Source organism: Nothoprocta perdicaria, unplaced genomic scaffold (genome assembly GCF_003342845.1).
Source record: "Nothoprocta perdicaria isolate Ctin4 unplaced genomic scaffold, notPer1 scaffold_4, whole genome shotgun sequence".
NCBI lineage: Eukaryota > Metazoa > Chordata > Aves > Tinamiformes > Tinamidae > Nothoprocta > Nothoprocta perdicaria.
Window position 1 is genome coordinate 8,084,903 of NW_020455643.1, and position 18,981 is coordinate 8,103,883.

Genomic DNA, 18,981 nt, shown 5'->3' on the forward strand with positions numbered 1-18,981 from the left:
TGACCTCGGTATTGAGAGAGATTTAATTCAAGGCCAGAGAGTGAAAAATTAGACATGGGTAGTTTGGGCTGGGTAGGGATTAACTGTTTAGTACTGTACCTCAGGGGAAGGTAAATGAGAAAAGAGCCTGCTTATGCACTGAGCTATTGCAGCTCCAGTGGGTTTTTTTTTCCCTTTTGGTGTGGGTGAGAATGTCCTAGGAAGTGTGGGATTGTGTTTGGGGGGTGGGTGGAATTTTAGATAGGCACATTGCCTGAGAAATGCGCTTTTAGTTTTGCTTTATGTTACAGTACAGATAATTCTTTAATTCATTTCCCTTATTCTTTCAGCTGTTTTTCAAGGTCATAATGCAGCAGAAAAATGAAAGAACAGAGAAGAAACCTGCTTTATAAAAGTCAGTTGCTTGCCTGGTCTAGAAGATGGACCCCTGGATTTTGGGAGCTCAGAAAATACCGCTTGCAAAAGTATTTCTTCCTAGCTAAGAAGAAAAGACAGTGTGCTCAGCCAAATGTGAGTTTAAGTTGCAACAGATTGCACCTGAGACTGCAGTGTGGAAGGCAGGTACTTGAGCTGCAGAGCAGGTGGGATCCTGATGTGCTTCTAAATGCTGAAACTTATCAAAAACCTACTGTTGAATATAGCCCTTTCAGTGCAAAAATACAGAGGGCAAGAAGGTCCTGTCCCTGTGGTACAGCCAAAAGCCCATCTGCTGAAGCAGTAAAAAAGCCCTCAACAATGAATCCTTTCAGCGTGAAGATCCCTCGAACAAAGAATTAGAAACTGATGCTGTTCTCGATAGCGTCCGAGTCAATATCCATTATGTCTCCTGTAGTATGCTGCGTGGTGCTGGCTTACCTGTAATGAAAGATGGTTTTGTGTGTAATGGGAAAGAGAGAAATAATGGTGAGGGCAACACAGTCCTAGTAGTTTTAAACAACTGTAAAAGGAAATGCTGTTTCAAAGGGAGTGGAATGGAACTTGTGTCCCCTTGACAACTCTAAAGAGGTCCAAATTTAGCTATCATACTGTAAAAAAGAGATCTTTGTTTATGATGCATAAGAAACTTTCTATGGTTAGGTGTCGGTATAGAATTCTAAAAACCCCCAAACTTAGAGCAAGAGGCAGAACCTGCAAGTCAAGAAAAATCAAGCCAAGGCAGGTGGAGAAAGTTACAAGGGACCATCAAGAGACTCTCCAGCGGGATTTGGAAGGTGGATTGTGTAACTGGCCTTCCTACTGGAAATTTAAAAGTGACTGTCTTTGGAAGCAGTACAGCCCATCAGATATGGACGGTAACAAACCTAAATCTTTAGCCAAGGAGAATGAAATATGTGCGACTGAGATCTGCCGTACGCAGGATCTGTTACCGCGTGAGGAGCTGTGTTCCCAGGAGCCAGAATCTGGAGGGCAGGACAGCAGCGCTGATGCTGTCCGACCAGAACTGCACGATAGAGCTTCTCTGGAGGCAGAGACCTTGCACGAGGTGGAGACAGATGAGGCTCTGGCAGAGGATCTTTGCTCCGACCTTTTCATCTCTGTGACAGAAAAAGAAATCGCTCTTTCGAGTCAAGATGATGCAGAATGTAATCAGGTTATGAGTGTAGATGAAATGATACTGTTACAATCCTCCTTGCAGGATTCTCATGTGAATGATGATTTTGCAAATGGACCTTTATCCATGGAACTGTCAGAAAGTGAGGACAGCTCTAGCCAAATGGAAGTAGAGGGCTCTTTAAACCTGGATATATTTGGCGCAAAGTTACTAGATCACCCTTACTGTAAAAGTCCTCTTGAAGAGCCTTCGTCAGAAAGCACAGAGCTAAAATCAGGAACTCAGGAGGGAGGCAAAAGGAACAGTCAGAAATCTTCCCGGGTGGCTGATGAGCAGCTGACAACGTGGCTTTGTGGTATACCCCTTACACATCTTAGGGCTTCCAACAGATCCTGGAAACTGCTGAATGTGTCATCGAGTTTATGTGTTGATTTAATTCATTTATTAAAGTGGTTTCTCGTTGCGAGTTCTAAGAGGTGCTTAGTGTAACAGTTAATGAGCTGAGGCTGCAAAGAGGAGGCTTGTGTGAAGGAAGGCCAAATTAATGCTTAGCCAAAAAGCTGTTTTTGAGGGATTGTTGAATGGTATATGTGCTTATTTTTTAGATAATACCATGTAATTTAATTGGATGCTTTATGCTGGATTATTGATAGACATTTCAATTATCTTTGTGTATTTTCAAAAGATCATGTGGGGTTAAAACTTCCAGTTTTTTAAGTGGGTGAAAATTACTACTGTTAGCTTGGTTTTCAAAGTCCCTTAGTATTCTAATACCGTCTTACCTTCTGCTCTGTCCTGAACTGAAGCTAAGTCATGTAATTTCATTATCTCACGTTTTAATAGTCACATGCTGGTCAATTTATACTCATTTTTTCCTCTATGATTATTGATAAAGTAGATTTAAAATTTGTCTAATAAGGTCTAATTAAGAACAAAGGCAAGACTTGTCCTCCTGGAGCTTGTTTAGCAAAAGGCCGGGCTTTTTAGTCAGTGCTGGGCATGCATAATTTGATAGTCTCCAATATGAATGTGGTTAAAATTGTAATAATTGTCTTATGTGTATCAGGATACTTATATAAAGTAAGGATTATGTCATCTTGTACCCTTAATATAATATTCAAGGTTCTGATAACATCAGCTGTCTTTAGGGAAAGCTGGATTTATAGATTCCCACAAATCTGAAACTGGTGTCATCTGATTGAAAACAAAAAAATTCTTTGAGGTTTGACATGCTCTTTTTTCTTTTCTCTTCCTCCCTCCCCCATTCTTACCCCCTTTGTCCTTGCCTAGAACTCCTGCCTTTCCCTTCCCCTGGAATTTTATAGCTGATTCTCTAAAGCGTATTGTGAAAGAACAGTAAATTGGAGGCACAAGACCACTTAGCATTCCCTATGTATATATTTAAGTTAGTGTGAGGTAAATTGTTCTGTGGTTGGCTTTTCATCATCGAGTAAGGACCTGACACTGTAAGAAACTGAGAACGTGGGCTGCCAAGCAAGCGGGCTGCTTCTGCAGTGGAGTTTTAAAGTTCATCTAGCAGAAAAAAGGGATGTAGTCCTTGTTGCAACAGAGAACCAAGATTGCATCAGGGTGGCAAATGTTAAAGTTTCGGTGTCTGATAAGCCCTCGTGGTCCTGTGCATGGGAGGACTGAATTAACTTCTCTATATGTCTAGCAATATAGATATAGCAACCAGCAAATGCATTCAATTAACAGACTTCATGATTTTTCACTTCCTTCACTTTTCAGTGAATTCTTATCTGACTTTTGAAAATAGGTGTGAACAGTTTGCATTTCAGGATTCCCCTCTGAGGACTGTAGCTAGAGTAGGAAAAACGGATTGATGTCAGTACATCAGTGTTTCTGGCAGAAGCTAACAGTTTAATACAGTTGATGCTCACAGCATAGCCCTCGTGAGTTTTCTCAGCTGAGAGAAGGGCTAGAAAAGCATTTTGATGTTGCTGTGACTATGTACATGGGTCCTTACTTGTATGGGAATGTTAACTACACCCCAAAGTGGTATTACTAATCTGCAGAGTTCCTAAGACAGGTCAACATCTAGCTACATGTCTGCTAAAACTTCACTACTGTGTTTGTAACTCCAAGAATAATTCTTCTTGTGTATGCATGAATAACGAGCTTTTAAATTTTTATGTACTGAAAATCAGGTAGACTTCTAAGTCCCATGCCTTTTCCACCAAGACTTGTAACTAGAGTGTGAAATACCCTTCATGTCACTCTGCTTAGATGCAAGGGATAAAAGTTGTTAGGTAAGTGTGGCACTGAAGGGTATCTGCCAGTGACAGATGCTTCCTTGTTATATGATCTCGCTCTCGAGTCCTCCCTTCTTTCTGTCACATCCAGGTGTATTTCTTGCGATATCTTCACTGCTTTTCTTGTCTTGTTGGTCTCTTATTTATTTATTTTTTCCATTTCTGACTGATGTTTCCCTGGCGCTTTATTCTGTCAGATGTTTCCCCTGTCATCTTTCCATCTCTATCCTTGAAAGTTTCCAAGCAACGTCATTTAAGCCTTAATAAGCAGCGACCTGAACATTGCAATATCCAGTTATATTCTCTCCCATCATACACAGTGGATGAGAGAAGCACTGGAATTTGGGTTAGAACAATTTCTCTGGGCTCTGTTCTGGGATCCAGCTTTATTTCTGTATATAGAACACATGTTTTTTGTTGCATTCAAAAATTCAGTTTTGGAAAGTTGAGGAATTTGGCTTTTTTCATGTTTTCTTAAGTGTTGAAATCCTATTCTTCCACTGTTTCAGTCTCAATGCAGCTTTGGAGGCTTGGGTGGGATTTATGTCTCCTCTTGTCATCCATATAAAAATCAGTTTCATAGGGTGTGTGTTAAGCCTTCCGGATTTCATCTCTTCATTCCTTTCCAGTTAGTATCTTTGGTGTTTTGTTGGTCCAGTGCTTTCCCAGTGAATGGCAGGCTGGTCTGCCTGGCCATCCCGCCTCCAACTTCGTCCCTGCAATATTAGGATGAAGGAAAGAAGCTAGCTGAGAGCCTAGTCTGTTTTCCATTTGCTGTGGTAGCAAGTGAGGAGCTGAAGAGACTGTGGACACTGACTGGATATTTGCATTTGAAGAGGGCAAATTGTGTCCTGTAAGGATAAGATTTGGGACTCTCAATGAAAACTGTTGCAGAAGGTGATGGTCTTCCATGAAGCAACAGAGTGACTTTACAGGCTAGTTGAAATAGGCAGTGGGATGGATCCTCGTCTCGGTACTGATTTAGTTAGTTTGATGTAGAAATCTGTATATGGCAAGAAAGGGGGCTGATTTTTTCCTGTAAGGCCGAATGATCAGATTCCTGGCTTCCTGGTCTTGTCCCTCCTACCTTTTATTTAAGTGGCAGAGGGGAAACTCCACTTAACTCCTCTTTTTTTATTTAATATTTATATTAACTAGGATGATTAAGGGAATGGAGCATCTCTCGTATGAAGAGAGGCTGAGCGAGCTGGGTCTGTTTTCTCTGGAGAAGAGACGGCTCAGAGGGGATATGATTAATATGTATAAGTTCAGGAAGGGAGAATGCAGGGAGGAAGGGGACAGGCTGTTCTCACTGGTGGCCAGCGATAGGACGAGGGGTAATGGCCACAAACTGAAGCAYAAGAAGTTCCGTCTCCAGGTGARGAGSAACTTCTTTACTGTTAGGGTGACAGAGCAGTGGAACAGGCTGCCCAGGGAGGTTGTGGAGTCTCCTGCTCTGGAGGTCTTCAAAACCCGCCTGGATGCTGCCCTGTGCCACATGCTCTAGGTGTGCCTGCTTGAGCAGGAAGGTTGGACTAGATGATCTGTAGAGGTCCCTTCCAACCTTAAATATTCTGAAATATTCTGAAATATTTGCCATGTGTAGTGCTGCCTGCTTGGTTATCAGATGCTTTGCTGATAGTACTTGCTAGAAATGACTGCTTGATTGGTTCAGTGAACTCAGAGGCTTTTTTATTTTACATGTTTGCACTTTTTCTTTCTGGTATATTTAAAGGATTCCTAGACGAAGTTATGAAGAAATATGGCAGTTTAGTTCCACTCTGTGAAAAAGATGTCTTGGGAAGATTAAAAGAAGTCTTCAATGAAGATTTCTCCCATAGGTGTGTAGCAGTAACATTCTAGCCTTTGTAAAGGAAAAATTGCTCGCGTTGCTGATGTGCGCTCCGTCTGGAAGCCTTCCTGGAATATGAGTCCGTTTGGTGTGACCTTGATACTGATTGACTTCTTTCTACTGCTTCGATCCTCTTTTAGAAAACCTTTTATCACCAGGGAAATCATGAAGTATCGGGAAAAACATCCAAAATCCTCCACTTGCAATTTCCGGGTCTTCTATAATAAGCACATGCTAGATATGGATGATTTAGCCACACTGGAAGGCCAGAACTGGCTGAATGACCAGGTTAGCGATGGTTGGTGTTTTTGTCGTTCTTTACCCCTTTTTTAGCCCTTAATTGTTACTGTATCCGTACTCACCTACTGCTGCATCATACCTAGCAGCTCTGCTTTACAGTTGAGAAACAAGAGGAAGCTGTGAGGGGCAGGTGCAATAAAAGTGATTAGAGGTCTGGAGGACAGGAAGTATTACAAATAAATTGTTTCCTTTTTGAGAAAATGATGCACTATTTTAAGAAAATAATGGTTACCCATATGCATTAAAGTGTTCGTTCCCCCTCTCTGCCCTTAGCTTAATGTTAGAAAAGCAGGATACAGGAGCAGCAGAGGGAAGCAGCAGGCTGTGGCCCATAGCCAAGCAAGCAAGAAGGCTGCGGCGCCCAGGACATGCACTGCTAACCTAAATTGGATTAAAGTCTTTCAAATGAGGCAGCCTTCGAGCAGCAAGTTATACAGCCTCTCTCCTGGCAGGCTGTTAGGACTTCCAGAGTGCTTGTCCTCCAGACTGTAGCAAAAAGTTACTATAATCACTTATTACTGTTTATAGTGTGAAAAGTCCTACTTTTGTGGAAGCTTGTGAATTTTCGTCTTAAAATTTTATTCTGTACATATTCAAATATCTACTAACTCTTGCAGATAATTAACATGTATGGTGAACTCATAATGGATGCAGTCCCTGAAAAGGTGAGGGTTTTTATTTTTATGCAAATGTAACTAATGCAGGACTGACTGGGAAAGATGAAATACAGAATGTTTTGGATGGAAGTTCAAGATTTAGCTCAAAATGATGTGCCATGTGGTTTGATTACAGTATAAATGACAGCCTTTTTGCTGTCTGCAGCTCAAATTTTGTATCCTTACTGCACTAAAGTAGCTTCCAGGTCTGTTGCAGCTGTCGCTGGAGATGCCTGGGTTAGTGCTGCAGGTGTCTGCCTTGGTAGCCTGGTCTTACGGAACTGCCTTTGGAAGGCAGGTGCCCTGCTTTGCTCCCCCACCCTGCAGTCCCCTCTCCATTACGGTTTCTGCCTCCAACATACCTGCTTCTAAAACGTTTGTCCGTGCCCTGGTTCACAGTCCAATCTTGGAGGAAATTTCTCCTGACATTGGATTTCTGCAGTGATGGCAGGTCACGAATGGTGGCATCTAATCCATGCCCATGTGCTGCTCTCAGCCTGCCAGCTGTGGGGCAGGAACAGCAACAGCTCAAAGAGCTGCAGCTGCCTGGTCCGTGCATGTGAGCTAACAAGTAGCTGCTCTGCTCCTCAGCACTGTTGACTTTGCAGGACTTGATTGGTGTTTGTGCATCCTTAACAGAATGCTAACTGCTTTCACACTGCAGTGGCTCTATCTGTTGCTGGCACTACCAGGAAACTTAAAATATAAGTAAATAAATCCCCCCCACCTTCTGTGCCTTGCACTTGCAGCAGTGGCAATTATAAAGAACCATCTGCTTACAAGCAGAGCTGAACAATTTTCAGGTGAAACCACAAAGGAAGAACCAAGCCAAGCCATTTTTAGATCAGCTCTGCAGAGTGTGATGCTTAAAATATTTGAGCTCAGAAGAAAGAGCATTGCTGCTTTGATTGGTGTTGATGGTGATTCTTCATTAATATTCTGTGTACTTCCTGAGCAGGAGCTAGGGGGGAGGTATTGGAGATTGTATCTGTTTGCTTGTGCCTGCTTTTTTTATACTGCATAATTGAAATCCTCCTGGGAGATCTAGTGCTAGTGCCCCTGAATGTGGGTTTGAAGTCTGTTGGCAGAGCTAATGGGTGTTAGTCTGCCTTTTCAGATGTGAATTCTCTTAACTTTTTTCAAGTAATAACTCAGGCTTCTACCACCTCTGCTCTCACAGAATTATTAAAAACAGATGTTGCAGGCTTGCATTTGTATTAATCTGTTCCTGTAATTGCCAGAAGCTAAGCACGGGGGATAATAGTGTTAACCTGGAGCTAAATTTTTTTTTAATATAAGCCTACATTCTCTTGCCATAAATGCAGGTTTTTAGTTATTCTCAGAACAGATGTGGTAGAACTTAAAAATGCTTTTAACTAACAGAATATTGCTTCTGTCTGAAGTCTGGAGCTGGCTGTGACAGTTGAATACAAATGATCACGTTGGATTAAATCTCATACCTTTTTGATCAAAAAAAATTATTTTGAGTCTCACAGCTTCTCTGAACCGAAAGCAGAAGTTATTCCCCTGACTACTACCCCCCTTCCCCAGGCCAATGATCTCTTCCTTAACCTCCGGAAAAGAGAGGAAAGCTAAAGTTGCAGCTCCTTATCCTGGTGTTCTTCTCCCCAGCCTACCCTCAACAAAAGATTAGAGAGGATATGCCAGGAGATATGAAAGTGTAAATAGAAATGCTGCAGCGATTACATCCCATGCTATGGGGCACCAAGGCTGGCTCTATCTGTTCTCCAAAGAACAGCACAAGCTGGGGCTTGGTAAAGCATCGGTAGTGTTTTTTTTGTCCCTACTGGGGTTCTGTTTCTAAACCTGCATCAAATATTGCCTTATTAAAAGTTGTTTTGTATAAGTTATCCTTGGGGAGAGGGAATGATTATGCATGAAGATTTCTGTGCTTATTCCTCCTCTCTCTCTCTTTTTTTTAGGTTCATTTCTTTAACAGCTTTTTTCATAGACAGCTCGTAACCAAAGGATATAATGGGGTAAAACGATGGACTAAAAAGGTATCCTTTAACTCCGTGTGCTCTGATTCTTTTGGGCGGGTTGAACCATTTCCTTGGAATTGGGGACGATGTTCCATGCCAAGGATGGGGTTAAGAGCTGCACAAAAAGTGATGCTGCTCAAGATAGTGTGATTATGCCCTGGAAACGTGTTTTGGGAATAGCCCTGTCCTAGATGATGGGTTATCTTCTTGGATGTATTCATGCGATGTGTTTTAGATGCCAAAACTGTCTCTTGCTGCTCTTGACAGTGCCCAGTCCACTAGTCTATAGGAGATCAGGCTTAATCCTGCTTCCCCTTTATCTCAGACTGGAATCATTTGATAAAATCAAATTATTACTGCTGAGTTGACATGAACAGGTACTAGAGAGCAGAGATTAGCACAATAGTGCTAACTGTGAATAGATCAAACTGTTGTTTGTATGAGGACAAGGAGAAAATTCACCTTGTTTTCCAGAATTTATGCAGTATAAGCATGATTGTGATGGATGTGATACTTTACTGAGACAGCTGATACAAAGAGCACTTTTCCTGTGAATATTTGGCCTTTCTAATATGGGAGATGAGGCACCACTAATTCAGAATCACATCTGAATGTACGATCTTTTTGCAGAAGCACTTAAATAGCACACATCTGTGAAATGCTAGAGATGAACTCAATATCCAAATATAAAACCTATTCATATAATGTATTAAAATTTCTTTAAAGAGATGCGAAATCAAAGCATATTTTAATGGTGCTTATTACTGCTGGATTTTAAAAAAGAAAACCTGTTTTCTCTCATTTTGGAAAGCGGAGCCTGTGTTCATGTTGCTCCTGAGGAGTGTCCAGGTGCAGACAGGACAGTTATCTAAACTGCTGAGAAATCTCCCCTCTAAGCCCTACCCCTTGGGAGGATGCAGGTAGACTGCTGCCTCTCGCAGTATGCGATTAAGAGGAAGTTTAAACACGAGTATTTTATGAGGCTCTGTAAATGCATTGAGCTCTTTCGGGACAGAGCCTGGAGGATGTGTCCACGTGTCCTCGTGCACCTATGCGGTGTCAAACCTGCTGTTCCTACATGTCTGTTCTGGCGCTGTCTGGGTGCAGTCACTCCAGGCTGCCACAGTCTTTTCTCTACACCAGGTCTTAGTTAAGACACTTCCATCTTTTGGCTGCCTCTTTCCATTTTCTTCTGCTAAAGGTTTGCACCCCTGCAGCAAGCTCCAAGCCAGAGTCACAGGAGGCTCCCTGAGTTTAGTTTGGCCCTGCTGTTGCTGCACATCAGACTGCATCAGCGTAGTTCATTTGTCTTACTTGAGTTTTCTTGCTGCTGGCTGACATCTTCCTGCTTCTCCTGCTTGAGCATGATGGATTGCTGTGTGCTGAGTGTGCTGTAATCTGGGCAGGAAGCGGTTTCTGCAGGTGGGAGCAGCCGTAGTAGGTGCCTGTGACAGTCACCTGTGACAAAAACCTTCTGTTTCGTGTTGTTATTCAAAGAGAGTTGGCTTTTTGTTTGCTTTCTTTTTTTCTTGTGAATGGCCTATCTTGTACCAGTGCTGCAGCAATTATGCAGTGTTCAAATTTCATAGTGCTTAAAAAAGGCAGCACAGGAATCTTCCCTCAGAGGATTTCTACTCTTTCTGTGTCCTGTTCTGTACCACTGAAACCTCAGCAATTAGATCAGCCTAGGGAGATTGTGAGAAAGAAGATTATGGAAGGCCCTGGTTTATGATTGACTTCTGAGGTGTAACGGGGCTCATCTGCACAGATAGCAGGCATGTTGCCTTCCCTTCTTGTTCTGTGCTTCAAAACCTCCCTTCCAAGGGGAGATTTTCCATCACCTTCCAAGATTCAATTCAGCAAATCATGAATCTCTGCTGCCTTCACCCATCTCCCTTCCCTGGCTACCGAGGCATCTTATGGGGCTGCTCTGGCAGTGACGTGGCCTGTGTTAAGCAGAGGGAGTCAGAAAACTGCACCAACTCGCTGTGTTTGTGGGCTGTTCTTAATCACAACCGCTGAATCTGTCACTATGATGCAAATCTGATATGTCAGTCATGTTTATACTGCCAGGATGTCATTACAAAAGATAAGAGACTGACCAAGCTTGAGTCCGGGTTGTGTTATCAGCATTGCGTAACCCAAACCCCACTTCATCGCAGGCTTCCACGTGTGACATGAGCAGCCTTTGCTGCAGTTACAGTGGTCACTAAGTCCGGTCCTGTCCTGTGCTCCTTAGGTGGGCGCACAAACATACAGACATAGCTCTGTGTTTGTGCTGCTAATGAGCTATGGGAAACGTGAAGAATGTCTTGCAGTGGAGGGTGAAAAAGACGATTAGCTTAGGTGAAGGTGACTAGCTTAGGTGAAGACAGAAGCGACTTGTGTCATGTTTTCCTGCCTGTGGGATTGTTTCTAATGTGTGTTGTTGTTTTTGCCAGGTGGACTTTTTCAAAAAGGCTCTCTTGTTGATTCCTATTCACCTGGAAGTCCACTGGTCCCTCATTACTGTGAACATCCCCAACCGAATTATTTCATTTTATGATTCCCAAGGCATTCATTTTAAGTTTTGTGTAGAGGTAAGAGTGACAGCTGTCTGTAAAATTTCGACTGCTTTCTTAAAAATGAACAAAATCTCCATCAGTGAATCCTTAAAGTTAACATTCAGTGTGTTTTGCTGTTGTCCTGTCTTGTATGAAATGAGAATTAGCTTGCCCTGCCAAAGAGGAGTCTGATGCATGGACCTAGAGGGTTGTAGAGTGAATCACACCAGACCAGGGAGCTGAGGAGAGGTTGCCTATTGCCTAAGTAGCCTGGCCGTATAATTGGCACACGTTTTGTGGGCCGGGGTCTCAAAGCACAGTGACATAGGGAACATACTTGTTAAACAAGAGTAGAAGCAGCTTTAGAAACGTTAGTGGATTTCTGGGTTCAGGAAATTATAAATCTTGACCCTTTCTAAGGGAAGGTGCCTGGCCAAGAGAGCAGGACTGAAGAGGCTGTAGTGCTGCCCAATGTGTTTTACCTGTTACGGGGCTGGGATGCTACCACTTATTATAACCCAGCAACCTTTCAAAGCTGTTGCCTGAATATTGGAGTTAAAGCATCAGTTTTTCTGGTAAAGAGCAGTCAAGAAGCTTTTGCTGGGACTAGCAAGACATAATGACCCTCTTGCAAAGGCTAATTTTGTCAACTTAATTGCTTGCTGGATGCAGCTGCCCTCTGCTTTTATGTGTGTGCGGTTGTTGGTTTACAACAGAGTAGTAATTATTGTACCCAGGAGAGCTCACAGCTAGGACATCTGAATGGAGATACTTGTTCCCTGCTGCCATGTGCTGAAGCTTGTGTTGGAGTAGGAGCGAGTGGTCTAAGGCTGGCTGCCCTCTGAACCTCTTGCATGACCCAGGGCTCCCTCTTGTCCACACTAGAGCCTCTCCTGCAGGTTTGCAGTGTGGCCCATCCCATCCCTCTCTGGACAAGGGACTTGCCCTTATGGTCTCACAAACACGAGGCACTTGTTCCTACCCTTTCTGAGGATGAGGGGATCAAGATGCAGAACTCCCCTGTGGCACATAGAACTACAGTGAATCTGGGTGCGCTGGAATGTGTTTAACCTGTTCTCTTAAACACCAGCCTACTTAAAGAAAGGTAGAAAGATTTGGTTAACACTAGACCAGAGGTTCATTTACCTTCCGTCTCTTTTTCTTTTCACTTGTCAAATGTTTTTCCTGTATGTCACTGAAATGCTCCCGGGAGCGTTTCTGATGAGCTGCAGAATGCTAAGCTTTCTGTATGGAGGGTCGAGCTGAAAATGCTGTTACCTTGATGTAAGGGCCTCGGTGTCGGGTGAATGAGTCAGGAAAAAACGTGTGCTGGACCATGTAGTGTGTCTCGCACCCAAAAGCACAATTCCTCCATCTTAGTGGTACTTCTAGTGTAGTATTAAATATTGTAATAAATTAAGTAATAAATTAAGTGTACAGAGGGAATGAGAAGTGTTAAAGCTCCCTTGAAAGACCAGGGTGAGATTTGGTGGTAAAAGGTGCAGTACCCACAAGAGTTAGGTCCTTAGCCCTATATCTGAGCTCAGCTTCTTATACTTAACACTCACCCATCCATCTTTGTCCAATGGATGTCAAGGAAGATGTCACTGTTTTTCTCCTGTGCTTTATCTGGTGAATAATATTGTCCCTCTTTAATCTCCTTTTAAAGAACATTAGAAAGTATCTGCTGACTGAAGCAAAAGAGAAGAATCGCCCTGAGTTTCTTCAGGGTTGGCAGACTGCTGTGACAAAGGTAAGTGTCAGCACCTGAAGCCCTGCAGTTGAACCTTCTGGGGGACTTGGGGACACTGTTTCTGAACTGACATATTTTTGCAAGAAGGAAATAATTTTATCCTGACTATAGGGAGTGTGATAGGAGCTACACAAGTGGCTACCCAAGCTAATTAGTACTCTGCTCATTCAGCTCCCATCAGGTTTTTAATACTTTCTGTAAGTGACTTGGTGATCTGAGCCTAATCTCTAGTCAGTTAAATACCCATGCTGCAAAACCTGTAGCTGTTGCCTGTGTTGGCACAAGGTCAAGGGCTGAATGAGCTGGAAACTCAGCTTCCTGGCTTCTGCAGAAGGGACTGTCCCAAATCATGCAAAATGGGTGCCATTTGGTGAGGGAGCAAGCAGGCTAATGTTGTTACTGCCTGGATTTTGTATTCTCTGTGGATAGAGGGCTTTGGTCTTGCAGGCTTTGTGGCACATTTTGATCACAAGTAAACAAAGTCTGGCAGCAATAAAAAGGAACAACTTGTATGTAGTGCAAATGAGGGATTCTGTGATTTGCGTAACCCTCCCATAGTGGCTTCAAAGATATAAACAGGTCACTGCACACCAGCCACACTCCCAACAGCTGCCTACTTGCACAGCGTTATTTTTCAGTGCAATCGTGTGATACAGCGATTAAATGATACCGCTGCACACTCAGGCACACTTTGCATAGTCAGTTTGTCCTCTTCCATTCTGTCAAGTGGAAGATTTTGTGAGCTGTGCAAAATTACTTTTCCCCTTTGAGTGCTAGAGACATAGTAACACTAGTGAGGAGGGCTTTTTAGTGCTGCATATCAAAATTGAGCACATTTGAAGAAATTAAGGTTGAAAGTTACTGTTTGAGGTTGCCTCAGTCTTGCCAGCCCTCTCTTTGTGAGATCCTTTGGTGTGCCAGGAGCCAGGATGCTGGGAATAGTCGTCTAGGCCTGTGTGACTTTGCTGATATAGTTTGGTTCTGTGTAAAGCAGATAGTGCTGTACAAACATTTATTTAAACTAATTGAGCAGCTGTTCTGCATAGGTCGCCAAAAGAAAATAAACTTGAAAGAAAGATCTGTAATTTGTTTTCTGTCCTACATCATATATTTTTCTAAATGTTAGGTGTTACTAACAAGGTGCTGAGTGTCACCTTGCAAAATTGGGCTCGGAATAAGTAATTGTGACTGTGGTTTCTTGTGCTGCAGAACAAGTTAGCTCTGAGAACAAAGACCCCTAATCTTTTTGCAGGATCTCATCCTGGATATTTTAAATAGGACTTAGAAAATAAAAGGGCGGCTAAAAGTCTAACATGGTGCTCCGTGTTTCTTTCCCTTCTAGTGCATTCCACAACAGAAAAATGACAGTGACTGTGGGGTTTTTGTGCTCCAGGTAAGTGTACTTTGAAAAAGAAGAATTGAGTGGCCTGTATTGTTCAGCTTGTAAACTTATTTTTTTCAATCAAGCCTTTTCCTTTCCCTCAGTACTGCAAGTGCCTCGCCTTAGACCAGCCTTTTCAGTTCTCCCAGGAAGATATGCCCCGGGTGAGAAAAAGGATTTACAAGGAGCTGTGTGAACGCCAGCTAATAGACTAATGAAATACAGCCCACCAGTTTCTCTAGTATTCCTGACAAGCTGCAGCTGGGGTTGGTGTACTTGAATTTCTGGAAACTTCTGTGAGTTTTGAGCGACGCTCAGCTGAGTGGTGTGGCCACTGTTGTTACCTCAACTTCTTTTCTGACAAGCTCTTTACCTGGCAGAACGTAACAGAACTGCCACAAAAATATTTCTAACGTCTGTTTTGTTCTCTTATGTTCTTTCCTGTATTTAATATTTATTATCTAAGCATGCGTATAGGCAAAGCATGCAACTAAAACATAAAGCTGTAGATTTGGTGCACCTTTGAAACGTAGCTAGAAATGACAAATACAGGTGAATTTGTCTGGAAACATAAAGATGCATGATCTGTTTTCTGATGCAATAACGCTTTGAATGTATCAAACTCGATGCCATAAAAAGAACAGCTAGAAGCTATTTGATTATTCCATTTTTTCCCCCCATTGTGGCTGTATAATACTGAATTGTCACTCTTTTAGGGTGGTAAACTCATCTACAGATTTGATTTGTGGAGTCCCCTTTTTTAAATAGTTCAAGTTGCTAATAAAAAAATTGTTCTGTTTACATTTATCCAGCTGTCACTATCAGCCTGTCTCTATCTAGATGAAAAGCAGCCTTTGCACAAATAAAGCTTCAGCACTTGTCTGTATAATAAAAAGTACAGAGATGCTCGGCCAGTCTGATAATATATTCCCGTGTGCTGCAGAAGGTTCCGTGACATGTGTATTAAGGGCATTACAAAGCTGCTCCTGAAGTGTCAGTTCAGATGCCAAGATGAAACTGTTTAAATCTCAGATGGTTTTGAATCATTTTCAATTCCACGCCATTAATCAAAATGTTCCATTTCAGCATCTTTCAGTTCTGTCTTCAAATCAATTCTCTTACAGCTTGTTGTCTTTACCATTGGCTTTTGCCTTTGGTCAAATATAAATTGATTCATTTCTGCTGCGTCTGCCGTGTGATTGTCTGCAGCATCTCTGGTTTGTTTCTGTTCAGTCACAGGGATGGCTCTTGGGGCACAACAGCACTTGTGGCGGGTGCTGTGCAAACTCACCAAACCAACATCATTCCACTGCACAGGTAAAGGAGGACAGTGGATCTTGGTGCTGATTTGTGGCTCTCCTGGGTAAGCTGTGCTCTCCTTGTACCTGAAGAGAGCTCGTTTTGTTTGAAGGGACCGTTGTATAGGATGGCTACACCAACAAATGGCCTTAACCTTATTTCTCTGCCAGTTAAGGGGCTGAGCCCAGGGGAAGGTTATTTTTCAGTGCTAAATATCATTCATTGCATTGGTCCATCTAATGTCTGGCCATAGGCTTGACTTCTGGTGGAGGAAGCTCCCTTTTCTTCCCTCTGTCTTGTGAATGGATTCAGGCTTGCGCAAAGCTAGCTGCAAATCCCTCTTGGCCTGCTGGAGGGAGCAAGGAGAAAGGAGGGGGTGCCAAGTGCAGCCAGGCTAGGAAGGAAAGCAGGTGCACAAGGAGTTGTGCTGGAGAAGGGAAAATTTAAGCTTGGGACATGGTCTCTGAAGCACTAGGCTTAAGCATTTGAGTCAGTACTGTCTTTTTCTTATCCCCTTCTGCAAAGTGAACAGGTCCAAGATTCAAACTGAGCCAGCCAAAGCACTGCTCATATCTTAGTCCTGGCTCCGGTCTAGCTTGTCACTGTTTGTACCAGCACAAATGAAGAGGGAGAATGGGGTGGCCAGGATGATACATGAAAATCGTGCCAAGTTTGGATGTGTGAGTGAAGTTGTGTCCTCAAGCAAGGCTTGCTGTAGAGAAGGAATGAAATGTAGAAGGAAAGCTGCATAACCATGGGTTTGTTATTTCCTAGAATTAGGGAGTTTGGTAAGGAAGCACGGATGACTGCAAGCCTGGAGCCTCTCAGTGCCTCCAAGGAAGCCCATTATCTTTCATAGAAGGGGGGCATTGCTCTGGGCATTTATTCTTTGCAGGGGTGTGTTGGAGCATTGAACCACAGACAGTCCTTTCCTGAAACTTGCTGCCTTTGTGGTAGGGATCTGAATTTCCTCCTTCATGTGGGAAGCTGGGAGGAGTCTTAAATCTTGATGCTATACCAGTAACATCAGCAAAAAGGACAGTTTTTTTGTGAACTTCTTTAACAGTGTAGATTTAACAATGTAGATGCTTTGAAATTACTTCATATGTGTATCAGATCACTTGAGGGGAGGGCACCTTGCATTTAAATCTGCTGCACTCTGTGGGTTGGGGAACAGCATGGAGAAGGAGGCATGTTAAAAAGCATTCCCTGTTTGCTTGCTTGTCAGCTAGGAGGTCGCTAATAGGTGTTCCACTTGATTATGGGGCAGTGGAGAGAAGTTGCACTCGAGTATCCAGCTGTGAACACACCAGTGAGTGGCCTCTGGGGAGGGAAAAGAAAGGGGGAAATCGAAAACAGAGCTAATGTAGGTGACGCTTGTTGGTGCAGCGCTGCGCTTAATCAGAGGCAGTGCGGATCTTCCCCCCAGTAATGATGTATCCTATGAAACTGGACTAATTAACTCATCCTTGAGAATGTCTTTGATGCCTTAAAGGAGATGGACTCCATAATGTGTAGTCATTTGACTATTTCTTAAAGCATTCAGAACTATGTGGAGTGTTTTTATTATAGGAGGCATATTTATGTGGATGTAGTTACGGCTCTTAGCAAATCCATTAATGTGATATTCAGAAATTCATAAACACTGTAAACTGATTTGGCTAATGCTTAGATTTCATGACTTGTTCTGAAGGATTGTCTAGCCAGGCTGAATTATACAAATAGTCCCAGCACTAGTAAAGCCTCCATCTCGTGTGACGTATTTAAGCTACTTGAGCTCTAATAAACCTTAAACAAAATGGAAAATAAATTATGAGTTTCTATTTTGTTTGCTTTAATCTACAGTGTAAAATGACTGTGCAGCTGATATAAATCAAAGAAATGCAAAGCTTGGCCTTGATTCTGCAAGGTAGGTAACGTCTTAAGCCTTTAGACACTTTGCAGAATGGAGACTGGACTTTCATGCTACGCAGTGTACTGTTGCTCCATTGTTACCCGACCCTTTGGAGTGTAAAGGTAATATTTGGAATGTTTTTCTTGCCCTGATTAGCAGAGCTAGAGGGGCTTGCAGAGCGTCACTGGCTTGTGTTGAACCTCTAGCATAATGGTTAGCTTATCTCTCCTGCCTCTGAGTCCTGACTCATGTTCTCTACTGTAGCATTTGTTGAAGTTAATGTGAAAACTTAAACCTTGGGAAGTGACGTGGACATAGCTCCTCCAAGCAACAACTGTGTTTTGTGGGTCTATTCTTGAATCAAATGAAGCCCGTGTTCCCGTGGTAATAAACTGAGTAATAAAGCCGCGTTTCGCCATAAACCCTATATTTTTTTTTCCAGCAGTTTACTTTCTTTTTAATTTTAAAAGCTACTGATGTGATGGTTGAGGGAATGTTTATAGCTGCTTGTTTGGGGATCTGTCGTGAGGAGAAGGCTCTCTAGTTGATTAGTTCAATAACTCTGAACCATACGCTAACGCTGCCTTCTGTTCCCTAGCACTGCAGGGATATAACTTACTGCCGCTTGAGCTGTGACAACATACAAGGCTGGAGATGTCACACCTTGCATAAATAAGGGTGGAAATCCTGCCTTAGACACTGCCTACTAAGGTGGCATTTAGAAAAAGCACAGATGTCTCAACAGAACAGGTAGGACTTAAATTGCTTCTCTAGATGAAACTAAATTAATGCCCTTGCATTGCTTGTTAATTTAGTTATGTAATTATAGAGTTAAATCTTTGCTGAATTATACAAAGCTGTACAGCTTGTGAATTTGTGATAATAGGGGGACTGAAGGCTTAGGGTATGTCTCTTTAAGCTATTAATCATAAGACTAGCAACATCATTGCCTTTATTACATTCATAATTTAAAAATCTATCATGGAGGAGGAAACATGGTTGATTGTTAAATATATTCTTTCAGTAGGAAGTGCTAAGGAATCAGATCATTAAAATACAAAATCATAAGAGACACCAGAGCCTTGCCAGGAACAATAATTACTATTTATATGTAATAGGCATTGGGAGGGAAAGATGAGTTTGGTTTGCCTGTGCCTGAACTTAATGGATTCTATGAGTAACACGCTAGAAGGATTTGGGGATTGAATTTAGTTTTCTGAGCATGTAGTGTTCAACCTATAGAGCTAAAAATTCTTGCAAACTAAGTGAAGTATCTTGAAATAAAGTAATTTATTTTGTCTGCACACAAGCAAATAGAACATGTGCAAAGCAACTTCCGCTGGTGCCTGAAGTTCTGATGAACTCTTAATTTTTGTGTTAGATTTCAGCTATGATAGTAGCTCATCTCCCCTAACTTGGCGCCTTCTCCAGTTGCTTCTGAGGAGCCTCAGACATGAGCAGGCACTGAGGTTACC

General features: G+C 42.5%; 1 protein-coding gene across 2 annotated transcripts; it reads left to right on the forward strand.

Moving 5' to 3' along the window:
• Positions 1–874: 874 nt before the first annotated feature.
• Positions 875–17,144, forward strand: SENP5 (SUMO specific peptidase 5). 2 transcript variants are annotated; one of them, XM_026045468.1, is made up of 9 exons: positions 875–1,907; positions 5,561–5,666; positions 5,818–5,965; positions 6,595–6,642; positions 8,577–8,654; positions 11,078–11,215; positions 12,849–12,932; positions 14,275–14,325; positions 14,400–17,144. In XM_026045468.1, exons 1-9 carry the CDS (start codon positions 950–952, stop codon positions 14,526–14,528), a joined length of 1,740 nt encoding a protein of 579 aa, XP_025901253.1. In that variant the 5' UTR covers positions 875–949; the 3' UTR covers positions 14,529–17,144. The 2 variants fall into 2 exon arrangements, with proteins under 2 accessions (XP_025901253.1, XP_025901254.1); XM_026045469.1 differs by having other exon boundaries at positions 14,418–17,144.
• Positions 17,145–18,981: the final 1,837 nt, after the last annotated feature.